Below are 23755 nucleotides of genomic sequence, written 5' to 3' on the forward strand. Positions count from 1 at the left end.
GAGATTTCATCCCACCCAGATCGCTAAGAAATCTCCGAGCAACAGGTCCCAAAATTGATTTTATGAAACAATGAGGAAACTGAAAAGCCATTTTCCACTCCATTAAGCAAACCCCCTGGAGCCCCTCAAACTGCCTGTTTGAGAATCCTGGGTTATAACCTCTGTATGAATCCTGCCAGGGTACTGCACTGCCACAATATATATACTCTTTCTTAACATTGCCTAGTACACCACCAAGTCTCCTGTTACTTATCCTCTGTCAAGTGTACGCCCCACATTTGCTATAGCCTCTATTCCCCTTTGAAGCTCTTCCGATGTCTTCAGTATTGGGATGAACTAGATGTGTTTCCTTGCTCTCTAGTAACTGTACATTAATCAGATACATTCGGACATTTACTTTAAAGATTTAAATTAGAAATTCAGTAAAAATTTGAAAGTTAAAAAATATCTGCTCTTTCTGAATGTTCGCCAGTACGCTTATTAGGCCTCCTGTAACCCATTAAGACCTCTTTTGTCCTCCTCATGTTTTCTGGAGCTACAGCTCCCATTTGAAGCTCTTTAGATATCTCCAGTAACAAGGTGAACTAGATCCCATGCTCTCTAGTAACCGTACATTATTCAGATACCATCGGTCATACACTTTTAAGATCAAGCTTCTACAATTCAATAACATTTTTATAATAAAAAAAAAATCTGCCCTTTCTGAATGTTTGCCAGTAAACCAATAAACTTCCTATAACACATTCTCTATTAAGTGTCCTTTCCACATTTGCTAAAGCCACTGCTCCCCTTGGAAGCTCTTCAGATATCTCTGGTAACGAGGTGAACCAGATATGTTCCCTTGCTCGCTAATAATTGTACATTATTCAGATACCATCAGTCATACACTTGAAAGAACAAGCTTCAAAAACTCAATAAAATTTTTATAATTTAAAAAAAAAAATCTGCCCTTTCTGAATGCTCGCCACTCGCCAGTACACCAGTAAGCCTCCTGTAACATGTCCTCTATTAAGTATCATTCCCATGTTTGCTGGAGCCACTGCTCTCCTTGGAAGCGCTTCAGAAATCTCCAGTGACTTAGATATGTTCCCTTTCTCTCTAGTAACTGTACAGTAATCAGATGCCATCAGATATACACTTTAAAGAACACATTTTAAAAACCCTATAATATTTTTATTAATAAAAATAAATGCCCTTTTTGAATGTTCACCGTTACACCATTAAGTCTCCTTTAACCCAAGAAGGTCCTCAGAAAGGATGTGCTGGAACTGGAGAGAGTCCAGAGAAGGGCAACAAAAATAATTAGGAGAATGGAGGACATCAGCTATGAGGAAAGACTGCAAGCACTGAACTTATTCTCTCTGGAGAAGAGACGATTGAGGGGGGATATGATATCAATGTACAAATGCTGTACTGGTGACCCTAGCATAAGGAACAAACTATTCAGAGAAAGGGAATACAATAAGACACGTGGCCACTCACTAAAACTAGAGGAAAGGCGGTTTAACCTTAAGATACGTAGGGGGTTCTTCACTGTCAGAGCAGTAAGGATGTGGAATTGTCTTCCACAAGCAGTGGTATCAGCAGGAAGCATCGATAGTTTCAAAAAAATATTAGATGGGCACCTTAAAGACCACAACATACAGGGGTATACAATGTACGGTTAACAGCAAAGACACACACATCATAGGTTCAACTGGATGGACGGATGTCTTTTTTCAACCTCACTAACTATGTAACTATGTAACCCATCAGGTCCTCATTTAGGTATTCCCCCCACATTTGCTAACTCCAATGTTCCCCTTTGAAGCTCATCAGATACCTCCATTATCAGAGTGAACTAGATTTACAGTATTCACTTGCTCTCTAATAACTGTACAATATTCAGATACCATCAGACATACACTTTAAAGCTAAAAATGTATCATTTTAATAAAATCTGCCCTTTTTGAATGTTTGCCATTACACCATGAAGTCTCCTAAAACCCATGAGGTTCTCTTTTAGGTACCCTACCCACATTTTTCAGTATTTTTTTTTTTGTTTGTAAAAAGACCCCCAGTGGTGATTAAATACCACCAAAAGAAAGCTCTATTTGTATAAAAAAATATATATATATATTTCATTTGGGTACAGTGTTGCATGACCGAGAAATTTCCAGTTAAAGTAGCTCAGGGATGAATAGCAAAGAGTAAAACTCTACCGGAGGTCAAACGGTTAAAACAAATCTGCCTTTTTCTGAATGTTCCCCGGTACACTATTAAGCCTCTTGTAACCTAAGAAGTCCTCTTTTGTCCTACCCACATTTGGAGCCACAGTACCTCTTTGAAGCTCTTCAGATGTCTCCAGTATCAGGAGGAACTAAATATGTTCCCTTGGTTTCTAAAAGTTGTACATAAATCAGATACCATCAGGCATATACTTTAAAGATTGCATTTCAAAGATTTAATGCAGTTTCGATAATTAATACAAATCTGCACTTTTCTGAATGGTCACTGGTGCACTATTAAGCCTCCTGTAACCCAAGAAGTCCTCTTTTGTCCTTCTCACATTTGCTGGAGCCACAGTTCCCCTTTGAAGCTCTTCAGATGTCTCCAGTATTGGGGTGAACTAGATATGTTCTCCTTGTTCTCTAGTAACTGTACATAAATCAGACATCATCAGACATACACTTTAAAAATCAAACTTTAAAAATTCAATAACATTTTTATAATTATAAAAAAAAGGCCCTTTTTGAATGTTCGCCAGTACACAATTTTAAGTCTCCTGTAACCCGTGAGGTCCTCTTTTGTCCTCCCCATGTTTTCTGGAGCCACAGTTCCCCTTTGAAGCTCTTCAGATATCTCCAGTATCAGGGTGAACTAGATACGTTACCTTGCTCTCTAGTAACTGTACATTAATCAGATATCATTCAACAATTTTGCCAGACAGTTGTCCTTGAAGCTACAGCCGGGCGATTTGTGTTTTGAAATGAAAGGCTTGGGAAGCCTCTGGGGGCTCTCTTCCAACGAGGAAATAATGGGCCTATTGGATATGGCTTCATACCAAGTGCTATATTGGGAAGTAGTCACGCTGTGAATCCATGTCTTTATAAAAGGAACAAGGTATGACTGCTGGAAAGCAATATATTTATGTCTCAAACGGGCAGCCAATATGTCTGTCATTGAAGCCTTTGTAGCTTTTGTTACCCTTCTATTACCTGAGCCCCACTGACTATCAGACACTTTCTATCAAAGAGATCGAGAGATATAGAGTTGGGACATGACCCATTAAATAGCAGTTCTTTTGTTTTTTTAAAAAAAAAAACTTTGTTCAGCTTAACAGATTTACATATAGTAGTAGATGGAAAGTAGATGGAAAATTTCCCTAACCATAATTGTTGTTACATGGAGATTTGGGACCATGTTGAAAATAAAATTTGACTGAACATTAGAGCTGACCTCCAGCCTTCTCTTCAGGCTTGCACAGTTGTAAAGGCTCCTCTCCCATACTGAAATTGCTTGCTGGATTTCACTGCACACTGTGAGCTTCTCACATTGCGTTAGAACCTGCAGCAAGTCAGACAGAGCTAGGGATATCCAGTATCTTCTAGCCCTATCCTACCCAGTCTGACTGTCCCTGGCCTGGCCACTTCCTGTCCTGAGCTCATGAACAAGTCCAACTAGTTCATTAGCATGTGAATAAGGGAAGCCCAGTCTTCAAAGACAACACATGGTCCTACAAATGTTATTCCATATACAGTGGGTACGGAAAGTATTCAGACCCCCTTAAATTTTTCACTCTTTGTTATATTGCAGCCATTTGCTAAAATCATTTAAGTTCATTCTTCTTCCTCATGAATGTACACATAGCACCCCATACTGACAGAAAAACACAGAATTGTTGACATTGTTGCAGATTTATTAAAAAAGAAAAACTGAAATATCACATGGTCCTAAGTATTCAGACCCTTTGCTGTGACACTCATATATTTAACTTAGGTGCTTTCCATTTCTTCTGATCATCCTTGAGATGGTTCTACACCTTCATTTGAGTCCAGCTGTGTTTGATTATACTGATTGGACTTGATTAGGAAAGCCACACACCTGTCTATATAAGACCTTCCAGATCACAATGCATGTCAGAGCAAATGAGAATCATGAGGTCAAAGGAACTGCCTGAAGAGCTCAGAGACAAAATTGTGGCAAGGCACAGATCTGGCCAAGGTTACAAAAATATTTCTGCTGCACTTAAGGTTCCTAAGAGCACAGTGGCCTCCATAATCCTCAAATGGAAGACGTTTGGGATGACCAGAACCCTTCCTAGAGCTGGCCGTCCGGCCAAAATGAGCTATCGGGGGAGAAGAGCCTTGGTGAGAGAGGTAAAGAAGAACCCAAACATCACTGTGGCTGAGCTCCAGAGATGCAGTCAGGAGATGGGAGAAAGTTGTAGAAAGTCAACCATCACTGCAGCCCTCCACCAGTCGGGGCTTTATGGCAGAGTGGCCCGACGGAAGCCTCTCCTCAGTGTAAGACACATGAAAGCCCGCATGGAGTTTGCTAAAAAACACCTGAAGGACTCCAAGATGGTGAGAAATAAGATTCTCTGGTCTGATGAGACCAAAATAGAACTTTTTGGCCTTAATTCTAAGTGGTATGTGTGGAGAAAACAAGGCACTGCTCAGCACCTGTCCAATACAGTCCCAACAGTGAAGCATGGTGGTGGCAGCATCATGCTGTGGGGGTGTTTTTCAGCTGCAGGGACAGGACGACTGGTTGCAATCGAGGGAAAGATGAATGCGGCCAAGTACAGGGATATCCTGGACAAAAACCTTCTCCAGAGTGCTCTGGACCTCAGACTGGGCCGAAGGTTTACCTTCCAACAAGACAATGACCCTAAGCACACAGCTAAAATAACGAAGGAGTGGCTTCACAACAACTCCGTGACTGTTCTTGAATGGCCCAGCCAGAGCCCTGACTTAAACCCAATTGAGCATCTCTGGAGAGACCTAAAAATGGCTGTCCACCAACGTTTACCATCCAACCTGACAGAACTGGAGAGGATCTGCAAGGAGGAATGGCAGAGGATCCCCAAATCCAGGTGTGAAAGACTTGTTGCATCTTTCCCAAAAAGACTCCTGGATGTATTAGATCAAAAGGGGGCTTCTACTAAATACTGAGCAAAGGGTCTGAATACTTAGGATCATGTGATATTTCAGTTTTTCTTTTTTAATAAATCTGCAACAATGTCAACAATTCTGTGTTTTTCTGTCAGTATGGGGTGCTATGTGTACATTCATGAGGAAGAAGAATGAACTTAAATGATTTTAGCAAATGGCTGCAATATAACAAAGAGTGAAAAATTTAAGGGGGTCTGAATACTTTCCGTACCCACTGTATATTATTCCATATTTTTTTCATTTATTGGATTTCAGTTCTTTAAATCATGGAGGCTCAATATCACATGTGGATGTTACCTATAGCGATCTGCATGCAAATACAGCCTGTCTAGGAACACTCATCCCTCCAAAATGACATCCACCCATCAAGGTATTTTGATATTTGCATGACTCCTCCCAAGAGGCAGCCCACTGCTTGCATTAGAGATGAGGACTCTTGATAGAAGTACTGAGACAGGGTGCTGTAATGTTTTGAGAAAACTATGTACATCGCTCTGTTGGACCCTCCCACCAGCCATGATCTGCCTTATTTGCAAAGAGTAGCACAAAGACCCAGCGATGGTGTCACTGGGTCTAAAATAATGACAGTAATAAAGATGGGAAAGTTGTATTTAAAAATTTCCTGAGTGTGTTAATGGGGGGATGGGGGGGGTGGGGGGGGTGTAGTCTTTATGATGGAGTCGTCTTCCAGGGTTCAGAAATCTTTCAGGCTGCTTCTTGCTTTTTGGAGTCCTGCCAAGCTTCTACCAGTTCCTTTGTGTCCTCAGCACATGACTTGCTCAAGTCCTTTGTTCCCTCGCCCTACTTCCTATAGCATTACTTCCTGCCTGATCTCATGAGCCAGTCCAACGAGTTTATTAGCAAATGAATGGGGAAGCCAGCATCCTAAAAACAATACATGGTCCTAAAAATGTTATTCCATATTTATGTTATAAAAATCAATAAAATAGCCATAGGATCACAGAGCCCAGGGCAGCAAGCCCGCCTGGGGCAGCACAACTTTCAAAAAATATGAACTATGGATACTTTTTTTCTTTATTTCTTACCCTTTTCTTTTCACATTCTTCCTTCCCTTTCTTTTGTTCAGCAGTGTGTGCAGTTAAAATGTGGATACTGTCATGGAAATTATGAGCATGTCATTTAGAAGACTTGAAGTTATTGTAAAGTCTAAGTTTTTTTAAATTAACCACTTAATGACCACCCACTGCATATATACTGCGGTAGGGCAGCCGCTCTGCACAAGATCAAGTACCTAGTACGTGATGTAAAACTTTTGGGTCTGGGGTGCGCGCAGGCGTCGCTGGCGAGCCCAGAGGTGGGTACCACAGACTCGATGTCCTCCGGCACCTGCCGATTACACAGGACACGGGCAGAACATCAAACTGCCTATGTAAACAAGACAGATTGTCATTCTGTCAGAGGGAAGGCATTGATCCTGTGTTTCTGCAAAGCAGGAAAACCAATCTTTGCCTTCCCCTAGTCAAAGCACCTCCCCCACAGTAAGTAAACACAACCTAGGCACATGGTTAACCCTTTAATCGCCCCTGATGTTAACCCCTTCCCAGCCAGTGTCATTAGTACAGTGACAGTGCATATTTTTAAGCACTGATCACTGTATTAGTGTCACTGGTCCCAAAAAGTGTCAGGTGTCCGATTTGTCCACCGCAATATCGCAGTCCCGCTATAAGTTGCTGATCGCCGCCATTACTAGTAAAAAAAATGTAAAAAAAGAATATCCGATAGTTTGTAGACGCTATAACTTTTGCGCAAACCAACCAATATTTTACCAAATTATGTAGCAGAATACATATTGGCCTAAACTGATAGAAATGATATTTCTTATAGTGTCTTATAGCAGAAAGAAAAAATATATATATATTTTTTTCAAAATTTCAGTTTTTTTTTTCTTTTTTTTGTTTATAGCGCAAAAAATAAAGACTACAGGAGTGATCAAATACCACCAAAAGAAAGCTCTATTTGTGGGAAGAAAAGGACAAACATTTTATTTGGGTACAGTGTGGCATGACTGCGCAATTGTCAGTTAAAGTAATGCAGTGGGTTATTACAAAAAATGCCCTGGTCATGAAGGGTGGTAAACCTTCCGGAAGTCAAGTGGCACTCTCTGCTCACTGGATTTTACTGACAGCAGAAGGACCCAATGGCTCCCGCTCTTCTCAGGAAACCATGTGAGACCAGTATGAGAGAGAGAAAAGAGCTGTAGCACAGTGCTGGATCAATAAAGGAGTCTGGGGGAGAGGGAGAAACACGCAGTGGAAGGATTTTTACCTTTGCAGAGAATGCATTAAGGTAAAAACCCTTTAGACTTTAGAACCACTTTAAGACCCAAACAGAAGACAGATCATTTGTCAGAAACGCTATCCATGCGGTCGCCAGGAGTCCACATTAACTTTATTGACACTTAATTGTAATAATAGTCAAGAATTACCCTAGCTTCAGGACTGATGAATGAACGTGACTAACGAACTACACAATGAAACAACATCAGATACTGGTCAAAGCGTCCCAGCATAACCAGAGTGATAATTCAACACAAGTGAGAATAAGATAAACCAGGCCAAAGGCTGATAGAATATTTCAATGTAGACAGAAACAAGGGAACACCTCACAGGGTCACTGGGTGAGCACTTACTACCGCCTGTCCTGTGTAATTTCACAACTCTCTCTGCTTTCTCCTTCACCAATCATATGTGGACTTTCAAGGTAGATTTAATCTGATTGGTAGTTAGAAGAAACATTCAGTACTGACATTTCTTTAACATTAGGGCTTCCGGAAACGTGGTAAACCAGTACTCTACAGTATTGCCTGGATGTCAAACTTAAGTACTGACCAAGTGCCCCCCTCTGTATGCATTTCAAAGCCTAATTTTTATTTCTAACTGGAGCGTACCTTTATCAACAAGGGTTTCTAAGCTGCTCACAAGGGCCAAAGTTACCATTGGCCATTCTAGGCTTGTGCCAGAGGTAAAGCATTTGTTCACTTCTGGCTTAGCTTATGAACAAACACCTTCCAAATCTCTATGTAATAGTATTGTCTTTGAGAAAATTTTATAACCCAGGCAGGCAAATCTGACTGTTGTCTTTTTTTTTCCCCAGCTGCTCCATCGATGACCAAGTGACACGGGTGGCCTGGCTTAACAGATCCAACATCCTGTATGCGGGTAATGACAAGTGGTCTATAGATCCCCGGGTGCGGTTACTGAACTACAACAAGACAGAATTTAGCATCATTATTACAAACTTGGACGTGGCTGACGAAGGGCTTTACACCTGTTCTTATCAGACACAGGACAAGCCACACACCACACAGGCCTATCTCATTGTGCAAGGTAAGACCTTCCTAATCAATATTCATAGCAGCCATTGTCAACTAGGGTTGCATGGTACTCTAGGGTTCCTCTGGAGTTTGCTAGGAGTTATTTGAGCTGTGGCTGAGTGACCTCCCATTTGATGGTGCCTACATAGTTCTAGGGCCAATGCCACTGGAAAGAGTCAGCAGGAAGACACCAGTGATCTTTTTAGCTATCTGTAAGGCTGACATTCTGACCACCTATGTAAGGAGGCATGTTTTCCACTGCAAGGTGGGCAGACTTTCCACTGACCCCTGAAAAATTGGTTTTAGCAGGGGTTTCCTTAGGCCTGAAAATTATTTTAAGGGTTTTCTGGTATTAAAAAGACAGAGAAAGGCTGATTTAGAGGGACATACATACTGTAAGCCTACATTTCCCTAAAAAAAAACAAAAAAACAAATTTCAGCACAAGGGACATTTCTTACCTTCAGTGATGTTGTCTCCATTAGAAGCCCATCTGACAGGGGTGACAACATTGGAGCTCCACTAGGAGACAGATCATTTTCACCCTATACCAGGAAGGCAGGATTACCACAGATGATTGTTTGCGAATTCTGTATACACAGCCATCTAAAAGGTCTACGAATACTGTAGTAAAAGAAGTCTTCATTTAATTACAAGGTCTATGTGGTGCCACGAAAATCAGGGTTCGTCTTTCTTTCATTATTGTTCCCATTGGGAGATGGATGTGGCACTGTACACCATGATCAAATGTATGCAGGCATCCCTGGACATCCATGGAGTCCTTTAACACCATCTGTCTTCCATGTATAATAATGCTTTAACATCTTCACCCCGGCAATCCGACAACAATTCACACCTTTAGTCATGTGAATAGAAGAATTACCACCTATGTAGACTTCCTGACACCAAGGATGGGATTATGTAACTAGGTAGTTCTACAACTTTCACACCTTCCCGTCCTGTTCTTGGATAATCAACATCTTCCTTGACACATTCCATAGTGACTGGAAATAATGTTGGATTGTATGCTCCTATCACTCATTATAACTGAAGAAGTGGCTTGAAGAAGCTACAAAACATCTTCAACATTATGGAACACGTCTAATTGAATGTGCCTAAATATTACCAGTTATAACATGACCTGGATACATAACAACCAAGTGTAGCACTATCCCCAAAGGGGGCGCTGACATTAACTAGTTCTTTTCCAAACAGTACAAAGGCCACCAGTCACCCCAGCAACAGTTCCATTCACTCCAGTTCCAAAAAACAGTCTAGGGGTTGTCTTTTTATAAGTTATTGCTTGTAGAACATGTAAGAGATAAGAGGTTGGGGCATTGGATACTCCAAGATGTAACACTGACAAGATGGCACTCTTCTTCTCCTTGAGTATATGGGACAGTCTAAGGTCTCACAGTTGAAGACCATGAGTCAAGTCTCTCTACCCTGCATGGCTGCACAACTATAGGTAACCAGCACAATTTTAGGGTGCTGCAGTCAAAAGGAGATCGGTTTGGGTCTTTACTCACAAGTCCCCAGAACAACTGCCTCCTGCCAGCTTCCTCAGGACATGGTCTAGTGCAAGGGTCTTCAAACTAGGGCCCTCCAGCTGTTCAGCAACTACAATTCCCATCATGCCTAGTCATGTCTGTGAATGTCGGAGTTTTACAATGCCTCATGGCATGTGTAGTTCCGCAACAGCTGGTTGCGAGGATCCCTGGTCTAGTGAGTAAGACTCTCCCTCTCCAGACCCTATCCCCTTGTAGAGAAATCCTGCATTCAGCTCCTGATTATTGCTAAATCTCCAACCCTGCAGAACAGCAACTCCATCCATAGCATAAGAAAAGTCTGCAGTGCTGCAACCCTATTTTTCACTGTCTATAAGATAAGGTTAAATGGTCTATGCCAGGACATACACTATACATACCATAGATTGCCATGAAGAAAGTAGGAGTCTGGCACTGACACAGTTTAAAATAAATTTGTAGCAGACTTTATTCTTAATCCACCAAGAGAAAAAATAATCAATCAAGTAAAAAGATTAACACGTTTCAGCCCCAAATAATCTGGGCCTTAGTCATAACTTTGACTAAGACCCAGAGTGTTTGGGGCTAAAACACATCAATCACTATACATGATGTATTATTTTATGTCCTGACGGATTATGAATAAAGTCAACTGCAATTTTATTTTTTACTGTGTTGGTGCCAGACTTCTACTTTCTTCAGTCCATAGGATGCCTCAGGGGCAAGCAGCCTCCGAAGCTCTCGAAACCTTCCCTGGTGGGGAAAAGAACAGTCTCCCCAGGGCTCCAGACTATTTACCACCTCCCAGACCACCTTCTGGGCACACCTCCCCAGGGATTGGCCAGGGCATGATAAAAATTCAGACCAGTTATTTGATTTTCCTACCCTAAGCTCTGGAAACTTCTTCCAGAAGCAGGAGGAAAAAAGCAAACTCCTAGCCTATAAAACTATGAGCAAACCAGAGCAAGTGATTACTGCTCCCTTGACTACAGAAGGAGCCAAAAACTAGATTTACCTAGCAAGCTATGTTGGGACAGTGTTACACAAGTTGTTATTTTCAAGTTGCTTGCCCTGCAGTTGTGTACCTTGATCTGTAACACCACCAAGCCGCCTGTCCGCTAGCCCAAACATGGCAGGAGGGGCTTAATCAGCTATGATCATAACTACACGGAGTAAATATAGTTCACAGCATGCAAAGAAAATTATATATTAATTTGGGAAATTTGAAACCTTTTGGCAGGTCAGCAGCCCACTGCTGTCTAAAAGTGGACACTCAGCATAACGCACATCTCTTTCCAGGAGCACACGCTGAATGAATACATTTGAATCCGGGATTATTGGGCAGGAAGGAGGGATCATATTTCTGTGGAGCACGGTTTAGCTTTTGGACGTGCGGCGGGCTGAAACCGCTAAACATTCATTTATGATGTAAAAAGTGTAATTACGGGTTGTTGCTTTTAGTTATTATCAAAGCTTCCCTGAATTGGCAGTTAAGTTCAATAATGAGGTGGTGAATTACTAGATACTTTCCAAAGCACACCAAGGGGATTGAGCCACGCCAAGCGAGGAGAGTGATACAGAGGCTGATTTTCAGTGCAACAACAGAATTTTTTTGGGTCGCTGCTCGATTTTTTTTAAATATTTTTTTTTAATAAAGAGGTCAGTTGTGAAAATGTGTTTTTTAAAGCTGACCCTAAAGTATAACTATAGGCAAAACTTTTTTTTTAGTGTTGGATAGAGTGGAAAGGGATAAGAACCCCTGTCAGTTTTTATTGCGGTCTGTGCCCCCATTAAGGAGATTAACCCTGTATATGGATCCTGTTTACCATTATCATTGAAAGTGAAAGTAAAGAAAATCTCAAATTTGAGGTTGTCCCCAGAAAAGTAACAGAGGAGAAATCCTCCAATAGAGACACTAGTTTTGGTGATCTGGAGGTCCCCAAGGAATTCCCTGATTTGCAGGGATTTCCTCTCACTTCCTGTTTGGCTATAGGACAGGAAGTGAAGGGAAATCACTGCAACAGAGGACACTGATGGTGAAAAAAGCATTTGACAGGGGTTATAACCTTCCCTTTTATCCAAAAAGAAAAAACAAAAGTTTTGCCTATAGTTCTACTTTAATCTGCCTATATTTTGCCTTCCGTGGTCCTCCAAAATCAGAAGATGGGGATAGGGTGTGTAATAGGGCTCATGCACATGGGCATATTGTTTTTGCTAAGAATCTTTGGCAGCAAGATCCTGGGTAATAAAGTGCCTATAGGCAGTATGTAATAAGGTTCAAGAACACAGTGTACACCATAAATGGACCATGTTGGCCGCTGCTGCTGCTCAGTTGTTGATATTTACAATGTGTAGCCAACTCTACCTCTGAATAATGTTTACATCTCCCCCTGAAGTCATTCATGCATCTCCCCCTGAAGTCATTCATGCATCTCCCCCTGAAGTCTTTCATGCATCTCCCCCTGCCTGAAGTCATTCATGCATCTCCCCCTAAAGTCATTCATGCATCTCCCCCTGAAGTCATTCATGCATCTCCCCCTGAAGTCATTCATGCATCTCCCCCTGAAGTCATTCATGCATCTCCCCCTGAAGTCTTTCATGCATCTCCCCCTGAAGTCTTTCATGCATCTCCCCCTGAAGTCATTCATGCATCTCCCCCTGAAGTAATTCATGCATCTCCCCCTAAAGTCATTCATGCATCTCCCCCTGAAGTCATTCATGCATCTCCCCCTGAAGTAATTCATGCATCTCCCCCTAAAGTCATTCATGCATCTCCCCCTGAAGTCATTCATGCATCTCCCCCTAAAGTCTTTCATGCATCTCCCCCTGAAGTCATTCATGCATCTCCCCCTGAAGTAATTCATGCATCTCCACCTGAAGTCATTCATGCATCTCCACCTGCAGTCATTCATGCATCTCCCCCTAAAGTCATTCATGCATCTCCCCCTGAAGTAAATCATGCATCTCCCCCTAAAGTCATTCATGCACCTCCCCCTGCAGTCATTCATGCATCTCCCCCTGAAGTCATTCATGCATCTCCCCTGAAGTCATTCATGCATCTCCCCCTAAAGTCATTCATGCATCTTCCCCTAAAGTCATTGATGCATCTCCCCCTGAAGTCATTCATGCATCTCCCGATGAAGTCATTCATGCATCTCCCCCTGAAGTCATTCATGCATCTCCCCCTGAAGTCATTCATGCATCTCTACCTGCTGTCATTCATGCATCTCCCCCTAAAGTCATTCATGCATCTCCCCCTAAAGTCATTCATGCATCTCCCCTAAAGTCATTCATGCATCTCCCCGTGAAGTCATTCATGCATCTCCCCTGAAGTCATTCATGCATCTCCCCCTAAAGTCATTCATGCATCTTCCCCTAAAGTCATTGATGCATCTCCCCCTGAAGTCATTCATGCATCTCCCCTGAAGTCATTCATGCATCTCCCCATGAAGTAATTCATGCATCTCCCCCTGAAGTCATTCATGCATCTCCCCCTGAAGTCATTCATGCATCTCTACCTGCTGTCATTCATGCATCTCCCCCTAAAGTCATTCATGCATCTCCCCTAAAGTCATTGATGCATCTCCCCCTGAAGTCATTCATGCATCTCCCCCTGAAGTCATTCATGCATCTCTACCTGCTGTCATTCATGCATCTCCCCCTAAAGTCATTCATGCATCTCCCCTGAAGTCATTCATGCATCTCCCCCTAAAGTCATTCATGCATCTACCCAGAGATGTATAGTAACGAAGTAGAACTACTTAAGTACTGTACTTAAGTACCGAAATGCGGTATCTGTACTTTCCTAGAGTAGAATTTTTTTCTCCTACTTCTACTTTTACTTCACTACATTTTTTCGATGATTTCGATACTTCTACTCAAGTATTTTTTTTTTGTGCTGCATAGTTACTCGTTACTTTTAAAAAAATTACCACTGCCAGAACAGTAGATGGCAGGTTGCATAAAGCTCAAAAAAATGTGTATAATGTCATTTGTAAATCAGCGCATACGAAAATAAAGGCTGTGTATAATAAAAGCTGCTATACCAAATCTTTCCAATAAAAAGAAAATATGAAACAAACAAATAAATGGTGCTACAGCGCTTAAAGTGCATCAAGAAACTACTAACAAACACAGGTTAATCATTTGAATAAATCATTTGAAATAATAAAAACAATATGATGTTCAAACTTTTGACTTCTTTCTTTAATAACTACATAACACAGTACTTGTACTTCTACTTTCAGTACTTGAGTAGAAATTTTTTTTCAAAACTACTGGTACTTTTTACTTTTAGTACTTAAGTAGCAAATTTTTTGAAAAAACTACTTGCAATACTTAAGTAAAAAAAATGTTGAATACTTTAGTACTTCTACTTAAGTAACTTTTTCTGCGAGCACTTCCACTTCTACTCAAGTAATTTTTTGATCGAGCACTTGTACTTTTACTCAAGTAGAAATTTCGAGTACTTTATACAAGTCTGCATCTACCCCTAAAGTCATTGATGCATCTCCCCCTGAAGTCATTCATGCATCTCCCCTGAAGTCATTCATGCATCTCCCCCTGAAGTCATTCATGCATCTCCCCCTGAGGTCATTCATGCATCTCCCCATGAAGTAATTCATGCATCTCCCCCTGAAGTCATTCATGCATCTCCCCCTAAAGTCATTCATGCATCTTCCCCTAAAGTCATTCATGCATCTCCCCCTGAAGTCATTCATGCATCTCCCCTGAAGTCATTCATGCATCTCCCCTAAAGTCATTCATGCATCTCCCCCTGAGGTCATTCATGCATTTCCCCCTAAAATCATTCATGCATCTCCCCGTGAAGTAATTCATGCATCTCCCCCTGAAGTAATTCTTGCATCTCCCCCTGAAGTAATTCATGCATCTCCCCCTGAAGTTATTCATGCATCTCCCACTGAAGTAATTCATGCATCTCCCTCTGAAGTAATTCATGCATCTCGCCCTGCAGTCATTCATGCATCTCCCCCTAAAGTCATTCATGCATCTTCCCCTAAAGTCATTGATGCATCTCCCCCTGAAGTTATTCATGCATCTCCCCATGAAGTAATTCATGCATCTCCCCCTGAAGTCATTCATGCATCTCTACCTGCAGTCATTCACGCATCTCCCCCTAAAGTTATTCATGCATCTTCCCCTAAAGTCATTCATGCATCTTCCCCTAAAGTCATTCATGCATCTCCCCCTGAAGTCATTCATGCATCTCCCCCTAAAGTCATTCATGCATCTCCCCCTAAAGTCATTCATGCATCGCCCCCTAAAGTCATTCATGCATCTCCCCTGAAGTCATTGATGCATCTTCCCCTAAAGTCATTCATGCATCTTCCCCTAAAGTCATTGATGCATCTTCCCCTGAAGTCTTTCATGCATCTTCCCCTGAAGTCTGTTATGCATCTCCCCCTGAATTCATTCATGTGGTAGCGTTACATGCACTGGATGACCTCAGCAAAATGTGAATGGCTCACTCAAAGGGAAATATAAACACCAATAGGCTGTAATCAGCAGAAGCACCACTGGCTACGGGTTATTATTTCTTACATGTCAGTCTTCAGTAGCAGCAGGGGCCAGTAGCGTTATGTGCAGTGTATGTGTAGCACACATGTTTACATACATACATCATAAAATACGGTTCATACGCAAGGTCCTAAACACAGATTTTTCTAGTTTTGGTTTAGGCTACTAAATGCAGCCAACCAAAAGGGGGCCAGTGTGCATGGCCCATAGCATACAATACTGCTGTGTTCAGATCTGCATGAGCCCTGAATCTAACATTTAAAATGCCCCGAGCTCAGTGCATACATGTGAATTTAGCTACATAGGAAAAAATTAGGTTGTTATTATTAATATTATCACACAGGATTTATATAGCGCCAACAGTTTGTGCAGGGCTTTACATTATGAGGGCAGACAATACAGTTACAATAGCAATGATATTCTCCTGTGTAATGGTGCAAATCAGAAGAGGACTTTGCGATCCCAGTTGGATATTATTGCACAGCCTTGCTGCCCTCTAGGACTGGGGTTGTCCTCAGATCACTGCAGAAAATAGATAAAAACAGAGGGCTAACTGGCCTAGTGCATTATCCAATGTAGCACTGCCCCCTTGAGGACTGCTGGATTTCACACTTACGGGTCCCCCTGGGTTACCATTAGCAACCTTGACATTAACAGTCTCTCACTTTCCTTCTTGGCTCATTCAATAAACAGTCCAGGGGATGTGGTTGTTTTTGTGTTTTATTGATAAAGTAGGGATGGGAGAAGGGAATAGTGGGATACTCTGAATTAACTATGCACAAGATTTGAGGACTTCTATCTCTTGGTACAGTGGGGCTGTTGATCCACCTTGCCACTGAGGTGAATTTAGCTTTAAGTCTCTTTTCCAGATGACTTGATGAACTAAGTTTATCTTCAGGACACTCTCCTTAGTACCCTCTTTCTTGACTGCTGACACCCGTCCACTGACTATCCTGCTCCTGGGGTAGCGCCCTCGGGTCAGGCCCCTTGACTCAATCCCCTGGACTCACGCTACTGTTTTTCCAGGGTCTCCAGTGTCTCCCCCTCAGTCAGCTCTCCTGGACCTCTGCGTTCAGTTCCATTCCTCTGGCCCTCAGGAATACCTCCTGAGGCCACGTGCCACTGCTACAGAGGAGGAGGCAGCCGCCACCCTCCCTCCGGGACTCTGCTCTCTCCAGCCAAAGACCCCGCAGCACATGTGCTCCTGCCTTTTATGCAGTATCCCAGAATGCACCAAGACAGCCTGTCTCTGCCAATCACCAGGACTGTATCAAAGCCTATGTATCCATTGGTCAGGTTTCCTCTCACTGTTCATCATGCCTTCCTTTTGGACCAGAGGGAAACACTCTCTAGACAGAATGAATCGCATACTGAGCACACTGAGCAGACCTCACCAACAGATCCTGCTTTCTGGTAGGCAGAGAGCAATATAGATTTACCTGCAGCCCCTATGATAGGCAGACAGAGCCAAAAACTATACTTTCTCACTAGCACCTACCTAGAGGGTTCTACAACAACAAAAATGTATTGAAGATAAAAAAAAAGTAAAATATATCTACTCACAAGTGTAGGTAGTAAACTCGCTCCTCAAGCCACTTTTTTTATCTTCAATAAATTTATGTTGGATAATACACTAGGCCAGTGTGCCTGTATTTTTATCTATTTTCTGCAGTACAGTTACAATACAATACAGGAGGAATCAGAGGGCCCTGCTCATTAGAGTGTGCAATCTAGAAGGGAGGGTCAAGTGATACAAAAGGTAATAACAGTATGGGATGATCTGATGGAGAAAATATAAGTGCTGTAAAGAGTTGTTAGGTAGGGGCAGAATAGGCTTCTCTGAAGAGAAGGGTTTTCAGAGATTGTCTAAAAGCAGAGTAGGAGATAGCCAGACAGATTGAGGTAGGGAGTTACAGAGGATGGGGGAGACGAGCATAGGAGGAGGTGACAAGGGAAATGGGGAGCAGTGGATCTTGGGAGGAACTTATGGCGCTTTTCCACTGCATGGAACCGTAACGGTTCGGCACGCTTTTGTGCTTTTCCACTGCTGGTACCGCATGGTATAGTGTCGGAACGGTTCGGTACGGTACGGTATAGGTTTTGCTTTTCTACTGCATGGAACCGAAACGGTACGGCTCTGAAAAAACAGTACCTACTCGATTGTGGTTCCAACAGGTACCAAACTGGTACCATATCCCACAATCCTTTGCATGCAGTCACTACTAGCCACTGATTGGTCAGAGAATCCCACCCACCCCGTTGTTATCCCACCCACTTAACTTTAGTACTACTTTAGTGGAAAAGCAAACCTATACCGTACCGTACCGAACCGTTCCAACACCGTACCATGCGGTACCAGCAGTGGAAAAGCAAACCGGGCCAAGCAGGGCCGAGTAGAGCCGAGCCGGTACGAGCCGGTACTTGCAGTGGAAAAGTGCCATTAGAGAACCATTTGGTTAGGTTTTTTGGGACTAGGTTAGTGATGTAGCTGGGAGCCAAGTTGTAGATGGTTTTGTAAGTTGTTAGTATTTTAAATTGAATTTGTTGGGTGAGCGTAAGCCAGTGGAAGGATTGGAAGACAGGAGTAGCAGACACTGAACGGTTGGTAATGTGGATAAATCTGGCAGCAGCATTCATGATGGACTGAAGGGCGGGGAAACCTATGTAAAGGTAATCCCCTCGGAGGGAGTAGTCCTCGGAGGGAGGGAGGAGGGAGCAGGAGATGACAGTTGCAGTAGTTGGGAGTTGCAGTAGTCGAGGTGGGAGATGACCAGGGAGTGAACACAGAGCTTTGTGATGTCATTGGTAAGGAAAGTGCATATTCTGGAGATGTTGCGGAGGTTGAGGCGGCCAGATTTGGACAGTGATTGGATGTGGGGCCGAAAGCAGAGTTCAGAGTCCAGGATTACACCTAGAACCTTCGCATGTAGGGACAGGCTGATTTGTTATGCGCTACAAGAGCATTTTCATACAGTTAGATGTAAAACGCATCTCCCTCATTCTAATGTTTAGTTGAGCAACAGTTGAACTGCTTGACCATGTCTGCATGTTTTATGCATCGAAGCATTGGTCTGTGAAGGTTCTCATTATTCCAGGTCAGTGATTCTCAAGCTTTTTTCAGTCTCTGCACCCTTCAAAGTATGGAAAATCTGGAGGCACCCCAGTCTAAAATGTAAAAAACATAAATGTTACTTATCAATGAGAAACATCAGAGTTCCCTCATCATATCAGGGACCCTTCCTCACATCAGAGACCCCCTTCTCATCAAAGTCCCCGTTCACATCAGGGGTCCCCTCATCATATCACAGTCCTCTCTTCACATCAGAGTCCCCCTTTCTCATGAAAGTCCCCCAATATATTAGACTCCCCCCATCACAACAGGGGTCCCCCCCCCTCATGTCAGCACCCACCCATCATATCAGAGATCCTGAGTTCTCCCTTTACTTCAAAGCCTCTCCTTCACAACAGAGGTCCCCCATCGCATCGGAAGCCCCCCTTCAAACCAGAGGTGCCCTCCTTCATATTACAGCCTCCCCATCATGTCAGAGGTCCCTCAATCACATCAGTAGAACCCTTTATGTCAGTGATCTCCTATCACATCAGAGTTCTCCTTTCATGTTAAAGCCACCCCTTCACATCAGAGGTTCCCCCTTCACCACAGAGTCCCCCTCTCACACCAGAGCCCCCATCATGTCTGAGGTCCCCCTTTATGACAGTGGACCCCCCTTCATGTCAGAGGTCCCCCATCTCATCAGAGCCCCTGCAACACACAATCCCCCCATCAGAGCCCCCCAATCACACAGTGTCCTCTTCACATCAGAGCCCTACCTTTTGGCCCCAGCAGTGTGGCAGAGGGTGTGAGGTGGAGCAAGTATGGAGGACGCAGACTTCCTGTCCTCTTCTGAATGCTGGGCTCTGCATGCCACTTTTCCGGATCAGAGTCAAACATTGCAATATGTTGATATGAACTTGGTCCCTCTGGTTGCTAGATTTAGACAAACAGGCAAAACTTGGAGTAAATTCCCTTTTACAGTAATAGGCAGAGCAAGCCTGGTGAAGATGGTGTGGAGGCCTCAACTATTGTACATATTACATAATTGTCCTGTGTGGTTGCCACAACATTACTTCTAGACCAGTGATGGGGAACCTTGGCACCCCAGATGTTTTGCAACTACATTTCCCATGATGCTCCACTACACTGCAGAGTGCATGAGCATCATGGGAAATGTAGTTCCAAAACATCTGGGGTGCCAAGGTTCACCATCACTGTTCTAGACTATTGACTCTGTTTTTAGGGACTTTATCTGGAAATATAGACACCCAAGAATTCTATTCTGTATACTACAGCTGGCTAAAGATAATGGGGGCCTTGCGGTGCCTAATGCAAGACTGTATTTCATTGCATCCCAGTTACAGCATGGTATGGTTGGAATGAGGTGAATACACAAGACCCAATACAGAATGTCCTTTTATCCCAATTTACTGTATCTCCGTTGGTCCAATAATGGTAACTTTTAATGTTAAAAGAAAATTTCCTACATTCGTTCTGATACATAGGATGTGGGAGGCAGGTTTCACAAAACATATGCCTATTTGGGATAATCCTTGTCTGCCTGAATTGAATAAATTAACCGGTTTGAGATGTGGAAAAAGGCTGGTATTACTCTTCTGTATTTGTTATATGACAAAGATGTCCTGTTACCTTTCAACATTCCTAAAGAGCGCTATCAGCTTTCCAATAATAGTTTCTACCACTACCTCCAATTACGTCACACACTACAGTGCCAGGTGTCTATCTCCCAGCTGAAATATAACCTTTCCATGATTCCATGTTCCAATTCCATGATTCTGTCCATGGCTATCTCTACAGTACATCCTGTACAAAAAGGCGGTTAATAGGAGACTTATACTCCGCCCTGGAGACCGTAGTTAATGCTCAAACACAGGTAACTAATTTTAAGTCCTGGCTAAGGGACTTAGAATCACTGGGCAATGAGGAATGGAGGTATTGCCGAACGTTTCCCTCAGTCCCTCCCAACGCCTGACTCAATTATTTATTGTCCATAGTGTTAATTATACCCCGCAAAAACATTATTCTTGGGGAAAGTCCCTAACGCCATTATGTCCTCACTGTGCCTCAGCCAATGGGTCCTTTATTCACATGCTGTGGCGCTGCCCCAAACTTTTTGCCATTGGGAAAAGGTATTCACAACTTTAAGTTCCCTATGTTCAACGAGGGTGGCAATGGATCCTAAATTTGCAGTTCTGGGAAGTGTTCAAGAGGAAGTTGAAATGCACATTATGTGGACAAGATCCCTATATTTAGTGCGCAAACTCATATTACAAAAATGGATTTCCCCTACACCCCCAACACATAAACAATGGTGTGAGATTAACTAAAGATAAAATATATCAGCGTGACTATATGTAAACAAGTATAATTGTGCCCAATACTTAGATTAATTAAACAAATGATGCTCATGTGGCCGCAATATATAAATAGTGAATCACTGCACATCAAAATAATCAAATAAATAAAGTGATATTGCGTGACAATAAGGTGCTAGGGGCAATGAATAAAGTACTAAACTGTGCAAATAGTGCAAATAATCAAAGTGCTATACTGATAAGGATAAATAAATATCTCAATAGATCAGTAGAATTACTCGTATGCATAATCCATAATGTGTCCATACATCCACCTCAGATGGAACACTAATATGAAGTTCCTCAATAACTAAAACACATCACTTATAGATATAAATAATGGATATACAATACAAGTTAAGAGAAAAAAATATATATATAAAGTGCTGAGTGCTAGTCCAATATGAATATAAGTAGTGATTCTCAATAGGGAGAGACAGTCTCTTTATTGTCGCGCGATATCACTTTATTTATTTATTTATTTGATAATGGTGCGAGATTCTTAACTTTACTTTACAGAGTGAAAAATTAACATAGGGGTAGCCCCAGAAAGTTTAACAGAATAACCCTAAAAACTCACTATTTGATGTCCCCTCTAGTGACAGAGAGGATGATAATTAAGATACATACGACCATTCTCTGGCGGCAACAGGATTAGTGGCTAAAAGTGGTCCAGATAGGAGAGGCTACTGGATAAAGTCCCAGGGGTGCAGTTATTCATTTAAAGTGAAAAACCAAACTTTCTGTTTGAGTAGGCATTATGTAATGCCATTGCTAACTAGATTCTCTGAAGGCATTTTATGACCTGTGAGTCAGTTCTTATGTACCAATGTACTATGATTTTGTTAAGCGTTTGATTCCTATGCAAGTTTTGAGTCTGTGAAGTGTTATATTTTGTTTTATTTGTGTATTTTATTGTTTGATACCAAAAATATTCCTTATGATATTCTTATGTTATTGTCTACATGTCTTTGTACTAGTGATCGACCGATATCGCTTTTTCGTTGTCGATACCGATACCGATATTTTGGCCAATGCATATCGGTATCGGCCGATATTTTCTTACATTTAAAAAATGTTTATTTTTTATTTTTACCACTTGACAGGTACTGTTGTGGAAGGATCTGGGGTCTAAAAGACACCAAACCCCTCCTCTGTACTTAAAAGCATTCAAAACGCTAAGTTTGGCTGTTTTGAATGCTGTAATTCTTTTTTTAATCTGGCGCCGAGTACCCAGAAGTGATGTCATGACATCACCTCAGGGTTTTTACATGGAGACCTGATTAGAGCAGAATGCAGCTTTGACCGGGTCTTCGGCGGCCGTGCAGGCTGGTTGCCCGGGTCTCCCGGTGGGACGGGAGACCTGGGCGAGCCGTGGAAGGCGGCGGGAGGGGGGGACGTCCCCTCCCGCTCCTTGTAATGACAGCCGAACGGCTTCTCAGCTGCATCAGTTGTCATTACAAGACAGACGACCGTCGGCTATGGATGCCGGAACCGGGGTGATGCCTCTAGCTGCAGGCATCACTCCGCTACATGGACTTTCCCAAAATATCGGCAATATCGGTAACCTCCGGGGCCGATTCCGATATATCGGGGAAAGTTCATATCGGCCCCCGATGTATCGGCTTTGCCGATAATCGGTCGATCCCTGCTTTGTACTGACAAAAAAAATGTTTAATAAAAAATTACCTGATTAAAAAAAAGAGTCATCCATTGCCATTGTGCGGGTGAACTGGCAGCCATCATCATTGCAAGGAATTACGACATGCATCCTGGCCCCGGAGCTTCATTGGTATAGTGCTGGCAACTAGCCTGCCCGCATCATGGCAACTCATGAAGCTGATCCAGGGCCAACATGGTCCCTTCCTCATGGCACCCTGGGGGAACACAAATATCACCCTGGTTGGGAAACCGTGGTCTAGGCTTTAGCTAGTAGTAGTTGAACTGGACTTGTTCTGAGCAACAGGTCCAGTGTACCAACTGAAATGTATTGAAGTCCATTGAAGTGTAGCCACATAATTTGCATTTTCATAAATGATCCGGGCTCCTAGTAAAGTGCTCACTGAGCGGACATGATATCAGGCTGTCATCTTTGATTAATTTGGTGATTTTATTGCTTGCACAAATCCTTTAACTGAAAGTATAGGGTCAAGAACCCTCCCAGATCCTTTTGGCTTCATATAGCCGTTACGTCAATCAGCGAATCGAAAAGGAAAAGTGTCACCATATCAGTTAACAGTGGCAGTCCCTTTATGAGCTCTGTGTTCCCCCCTTCCCTGCTCGTCACTTGTGCTGCAGTGACATGTGCAAAATGGAAGCACTGTGGCCAATTGCGGGACAGCTTTTGATTCGGCCGGCTTCATAATGGCTGTCATTGTGTGCCCGCGAGGGGCCCCATCTGGATTTGTGCGAGAGGAGCTGTCAGTCAGGAAACTTGCAGCCTCCCCCCCACTTCTTACAATCAGCGGCATTGTCAGGTCTGTGAAAGCCTTGCTATTGTGGGACGGGGGATAATTACAGCCTGACGGTGGTTTTTTGGAATGGAAAGCGCAATTCTGGGCGGAGGGCCCAATTCAGCAGAAACCAACAAAGCCCAGAAAGAAGGGGGGGGAGGGGGTGGGGGGGACCGAACCGAAACAAACATAGCAAACTTTACAAAGATGTCAGCAGTTTGATTCCTGCCGAAATTTCCCTCCAATTAGATTGCGTGATTCCTTTGTCATGTGGACATAATTGCGTCGCTTCCGCTCTGTGCCTCGCCTCGGTTATATGTCAA

At 42.8% G+C, this 23755-nt stretch overlaps 1 protein-coding gene across 1 annotated transcript in view; it reads left to right on the forward strand.

Annotated features, from left to right (window-relative positions):
- Positions 1-23755, forward strand: part of IGLON5 (IgLON family member 5) — a gene marked incomplete at its 5' end in the record, with an annotated part of 217494 nt that overhangs the window by 91623 nt on the left and 102116 nt on the right. Inside the window, one exon of the mRNA XM_082274754.1 lies at positions 8271-8503. Coding sequence (XP_082130880.1) covers positions 8271-8503 — 233 coding nt within the window. The remainder of the gene's footprint in view (positions 1-8270; positions 8504-23755) is intronic.

The sequence above is a fragment of the Pelophylax lessonae genome (genome assembly GCF_965119305.1).
Source record: "Pelophylax lessonae genome assembly, chromosome: 12".
NCBI lineage: Eukaryota > Metazoa > Chordata > Amphibia > Anura > Ranidae > Pelophylax > Pelophylax lessonae.